We start from the raw sequence: 5,709 nt of genomic DNA on the forward strand, positions 1-5,709 counted from the left end.
CCCTCAGCCCTCGGCAACTGCAGTTGGCTTGCTGTCTCTGGATTTGCCTATTCTGGACATTTCCTATACGTTTCTTACGACACCTTTTGCCTCCTGTGACTGGCTTCTCTCACTCAGTATGACGTTCCCGGGTTCATGTGTGTCGCAAAGTGAATCAGCACTTGGTCCCTTTTCACTGCTGAGTGATTCTCCGTTGTGTGGATATGCTACGTTCTGTCCATCCGTTCCTTAGTTGATAGATCTTGGGTGTTTCTTCTTTTTAGATGTGAAGAATAATGCTGCTGTGAACATTCATGTACAAGGTTTTTTTGTGGTCGCATGTTTTTATTTCTCTTAGATGTGTACCAAGGAGTGGAACTGCTAGGTCGTATGCTGAATCCAAGCTACTTTCAAAGCAGCTGCACCATTTTACATTCCCAGTAGCAATGTCTGAGGGATCCAACTCCTCCTCCCCAGCCCTTGCTATGGTCTTTTTTTTTTTTTTTTTCTGTTTTTTGCGGTCCGCGGGCCTCTCACCGTTGTGGCCTCTCCCGCTGCGGAGCACAGGCTCCGGACGCGCAGGCCCAGTGGCCATGGCTCACGGGCCCAGCCGCTCCGCGGCCTGTGGGATCCTCCCGGACCGGGGCACGAACCCACGTCCCCTGCATCGGCAGGCGGACTCCCAGCCACTGCGCCACCAGGGAAGCCCGCTATGGTCTTTTTGATTCCAGCCATCCTAGTGGGTGTGAAGTGATATCTCATTGTGGTTTTAATTTGCATTTCTCTGAAGGCTAATGATGTTAAGCATCTTTTGGTGTGCATATTAGCTATTTGTATATCTTTTTCTGGATAAATGGTTATTCAAATACCTTGCTAATTTTTTTTTCAATTTATTTGTCTTCTTTTGTTATTGTTAACTGGTAAGACTGCTTTATATATTCTGGATAACAAGTCCCTTGTGAGATATATGACTTGCAGATGTACTCTCTCATTCTGTGGATTGTTGTTTTACTTTCTGGGTGGTGTCCTTTGAAACCCGAAGTTTTTATTTTGATATAATTCAATTTATTTATGTTTTCCTTTTGTCATTTGTGTTTTTGGTGCCGTATGTAAGGATCCTTTGCCTAATCCAAGGTCACAAAGATTTGCTCCTATGTTTTCTTCTTAGAGTTTTATAGTTTAAGCTCTTATATTTAGGTCTTTGATCCATTTTAATTTTTGCATATGGTGTGAGGAAGGGGGTCCCACTTCCTTCTTTGTCGTGTGGAAAATCCAATTGTCCCAGAACCATTTGTTGAAAAGACTCTTCTTTCCTCTGTTGAATGGTCTTGGCTTCCTTGTTGAAAGTTAGGCCACAGATGTTAGGATTTACTTCTAGGCTTGTATAACTTTTATTGCTCACAATTTTGCTTGAATTTAGCAACCACGATGACAAATCAAACATAAGGTATGATTTGGCTTTCACTGTGCCATGTAACTGCCTTCAAACATTGTCCGCTTTCAAAGTTCTAACATGATAAATAGGCATCAGAGAAACACAAAATGCTTAGAGTTTGGGTTGACCTGTAGGATGGTTTGGTTGGTAATTTATCTTTAGACTTGAGTCCAGGCCCTGCAGAGTAGTGTATTCTACTCTGGTCTATTATTTGAACCTAATTTACACCAGAATAATGTACTATATATAACTTCTCCCACCTGTAGCAAGAGCCTGGCGAGGCAAAGAATGTGTATTTTTGCACCGAAGCTTTTAAAAGCTCTGTTCTTGTCTGGATCCTCATTTCCTGGGCCACGTTCACCAACTGTATTCTGGGGAGCTGGATTGCACGGTGGTTAAGTCTCAGTCTGAACTGGAGTTAGACCGCTACTCCAGAATCGAACCCTCAGCAAGTTTCTAAACTTTCAGTTTCTTCATCTGTAAAATGTGTGCAGTGTAAATGTTAGCTGCCACCGTTACTATTCTGCAGGACTTAATAGGTGTGCAACAGAAGGGTGTTCTTTTTTTTTTTTTTAATATTTTTTTAATTTTTATTTATTTATTTTGGCTGCACCGGGTCTTAGCTGCGGCATGTGGGATCTTAGTTCCCTGACCAGGGATCGAACCCGGGCCCCCTGCATTGGGAGTGTGGAGTCTTAACCACTGGACCACTAGGGAAGTCCCAAGAAGAGTGTTCTTTGACCAAAGCAGCATGGGAACCATCGATGAGCGGTGTCTTTCCTGTAGGACTTCTCAGAGCTTTTAGTTTGTGGACGTGCATTGAGATTCTTCAGGGGTCGGCAGAGGAGGAAGCTTTCTTTATTTTTTCTTTTTAAATTTATTTGTATTTTTGGCTGCATTGGGTCTTTGTTGCTGTGCGTGGGCTTTCTCTAGTTGTGGCGAGCGGGGGCTACTCTTGGTTGCAGTGCGCGGGCTTCTCACTGAGGTAGCTTTTGGGGAGCATGGGCTCTAGGCACGTGGGCTTCAGTAGTTGTGGCGCGTGGGCTCAGTAGTTGTGGCTCATGGACTTAGTTGCTCCACGGCATGTGGGATCTTCCCAGATCAAGGCTCGAACCTGTGTCCCCCGCATTGGCAGGTGGATTCCTAACCACTGCACCACTGGGGAAGTCCCAAGGAGGCAGCTTTCTTCTCGTGGGTTCTGACCCGGAGCGCTTTTTCACAGCTGCCCTATTAACACATTTGCAGAAGTTCCAGTCTGAGATGTCCAGGTTGAGACCACACCACTGGTCCTTTACTTCCACTTTGGCTGTTAGCGGCTGGGCGATTCTGACGCTCAGCCATGCCCAGAGTTTGGGCTGAGAGAGGGGTCTAGTGGATGGCTAATCAAGTGGATGGCTCTGTGTCTTGTGCTTTGTGCAGGAAATGAGCAAGGTGACGTGTTAGAGGTCACCGGGGAGGGGCTACTTGAGGTGCAGATGCTTCTCCAAGGGGGTGATATCTGACGTCAGACCTGTAGGATCGGAATGAGTAGTGAAGGGCGGCGGGGAGCAAGGGTACAGGCCCTGGGAGGGGAAGGGGTTTGCTGACTTGGGTAGCAAATGGGACCAGGAGGGTGAGGTTTCAGTGAGTGGGGGGCAGGTGGGATATGGAGGAAGAGGTTGAAGAGAGAAGGGTGTCATCTAACTCAGGTTTTAAAAACATGGGCTTGGGCACTGAGTTTGGCATTTCCTTGGCATTTCTCCAAAGAAGAGCTACAGATGGCAATTAAGTGCGTGAAAGTTTGCCTCAACATCATTCATCCTTAGGGAAATAAGTCGGAACCACAGTAGAAAACTCTGCACCACTAGAACGACTGTCGTAAAGAAGATGGACGATCGTGGGTGTAGCCAAGGATGGAGAGAGCTTGGAATCCTTATCGCTGGTGGTGGGATTGTAACCGGCACAGCTGCCTTGGAAACCGCATCCTCAGGATGTTGGATACAGAGCCGCCTGTAACCCAGCAGTCACACCCGAGAGAAACGGAGACACAGGTCCACACGGACCCTGCGCACGGGCGTCCCCAGCGCCACAGTTCCCGGGTGGAAGAGCCCCACTGTCCGTCCGCGGTAGCATGTAAACTGAACATGGAGCATCTATACGAGGGACATTACCGGGCAGTAAAAAGGCCCACAGTTCCAGTGCCCTTGAAAACATGACCCTGAATGAAAAAAGCCAGTCACAAGAGACCATGTACCGTGGGGTTCCGTTAACATGAGATGTCCAGAACAGGCAAATCCACGGAGACAGGAAGCAGGCGGAGACCCAGGGTGTCCAGGACGCCACGCCCTCTGCCCGGGGCCTCAGTCTGACGTAGGCCTCTCGGGACTGCTTTCCAGGGATCCCGTCCCCCGTGGGCTTGGCCCGATGAGACAGTAGGTGCCGCTCCGGGGGCACGTGCCAGCTCGATGAGGACAGGGGGCCAGCTGGCACTGTTGGTGGGCGCCGGGCCCGGGGCCGCAGGAGGAGCTGGTGCAGCACAGACCGCAAGGGTCCACCAGGGTCCACAGGAGTGCGCGAAGCCCGAGCCGCCCGGCCGCACCCTTGACCTAGAGACTCCGGCTCGGCTTGTAGGTTTCCTGCCTTTGCGCCGTGTGAGGCCCTGATGTACGTCCCTTGAGTAGCTGGCTCTGGTCCTGTAATGCCTTCCTCGCAGGCTGCTACTCTCCGTTTCTCGGCATTTCCTGTCATGTCCCAGGGACGGCCATTCCTCAGCTCTGCCAACCTGCATGGTTGGCTGCACGGGGCTGCCCTGTGGTTTGCCCGGCCCTCAGCTGGTGTTGGGCCAGGGCTGGGGTCACAGGCGGCGGCCGGGGCCGGGGGGAACAGGGCCTCGCTGGCCATCGGGGGCCAGGCTCGGGCAGGGGGACGCCGGCGCCCAGCCTCACCCTCCGCCTCTCCCCCAGCACGGATGTCTTCATCTGCACCAGCCCCATCAAGATGTACAAGTACTGTCCCTTCGAGAAGGTAAGACGCCTGGGGTTGGGCCTCCTCTCGCTTTGCCCCGTGTCCCGGGGAAGGGCTTGGACCCACATCCATGGCCGCCGCCTGCCGGGGCTGCCCCTCCTCCCGTCCAGCCTCCTGGGTGTGGGCCAGGGCCTCCTCCCAGCAGAGTCTGAAATTCTGCTGCGCCCTCTGGGTGGACCTGGCGAGGCACCAGGTTCTGTGGGAAGGTGACCGTCCCCGTTGGTGCAGCATCGACATGAAGGATGGGACGAGGAGAGGATGTGGGTCGGGGAGGGGCTGGAGGCCACCCAAACCAAGTATTTGGGCATGAAAAGCCTCACAAAGGTGAAACAGTGAAACTGCACTTTGCTACATACTCACTTCGTCATCTTTATTGAAAGTAGGTAGAATGACATAAGACTGAGACTTCCCTGGAGATTGGGAACTTGCAGGGTTGCCAAACCCAGAGGGATGGTCTGTTCCCCGGGGGTGGGTTCACACCAGAGGTGGGCCCAGGGATGCTCCTGCCCTGAGGAAGCCAAGGAGCTTCCCAAGTCTGGGAAGGTGGGGCTCGGGGCCCAGACCCCCCGCTCGGGCGCTGACCTCGGCAGGGGTCCAGCGTGTCCTCTCGGGACCTCTCCTCGCCCGGCTCCACGTGACAAGCAAACACACACGGTCAGCCAACGTTCGGCGCCTCCTGCGCTTCACACGGAAGGGATGCGCCCTCATCGGGGTGTCACGGGCGCTGGCCTCCACCGTGTGCCTCGTGCTCAGGATGCCCCTCAACCCGCCAGGACCGTGAGTGCAGCTCACCTTGGGGGGCGAGTGACTCGGCTTGGTCAGCGGGGGTGGGCTTGGGCCTGGAGGCATGTCCAGTCCCCAGCAGAGCAGTGAACTGGAGGCTCAGCATCCCCTGCACACTGGCTAGAAGTGGGCGTTGTCCGGCCCCTCGCAAGACCCCCAGCAGAAACTCTGGGAGTATCCAGTGTGTTTCCACAAGCCCCCAGGTGCGCCGTGTTTGAGAACCGCTGGGCTGGGGCAGCTGTTTCAGCCAGGGCTGCGGTGGAGGCGGGGCTGGCTGTCCAGCCCTCGGGGCCCTCATCCCTCCCCCGGGGTTCAAGTATCATCTCTATGCCGACCATCCCGCCCGCGCAGCCCCAACCCAACACTCCCCTCTGAGCTCCAGATGGCTCCGACCTGGCATGTATGTCCCAGGGGTACCGACGTCCTTGTCCCACGTCCGCCCCTCCCTCCGAGGCTGGAAGCACCACCCTTCTTACCCATCGGTACCTCAGCAAGCCTGCTTCCTGCTG

The 5,709-nt window shown here is 53.5% G+C and overlaps 1 protein-coding gene across 1 annotated transcript in view; it reads left to right on the top strand.

Annotated features, from left to right (window-relative positions):
- NT5M (5',3'-nucleotidase, mitochondrial) overlaps nucleotides 1-5,709 on the top strand; it is a 13,820-nt gene that overhangs the window by 4,339 nt on the left and 3,772 nt on the right. Inside the window, exon 3 of the mRNA XM_007448367.1 lies at nucleotides 4,357-4,417. Coding sequence (XP_007448429.1) covers nucleotides 4,357-4,417 — 61 coding nt within the window. The remainder of the gene's footprint in view (nucleotides 1-4,356; nucleotides 4,418-5,709) is intronic.

This window comes from Lipotes vexillifer, unplaced genomic scaffold, assembly GCF_000442215.2.
Source record: "Lipotes vexillifer unplaced genomic scaffold, Lipotes_vexillifer_v1.1 scaffold533, whole genome shotgun sequence".
Classification (NCBI taxonomy): Eukaryota; Metazoa; Chordata; class Mammalia; order Artiodactyla; family Lipotidae; genus Lipotes; species Lipotes vexillifer.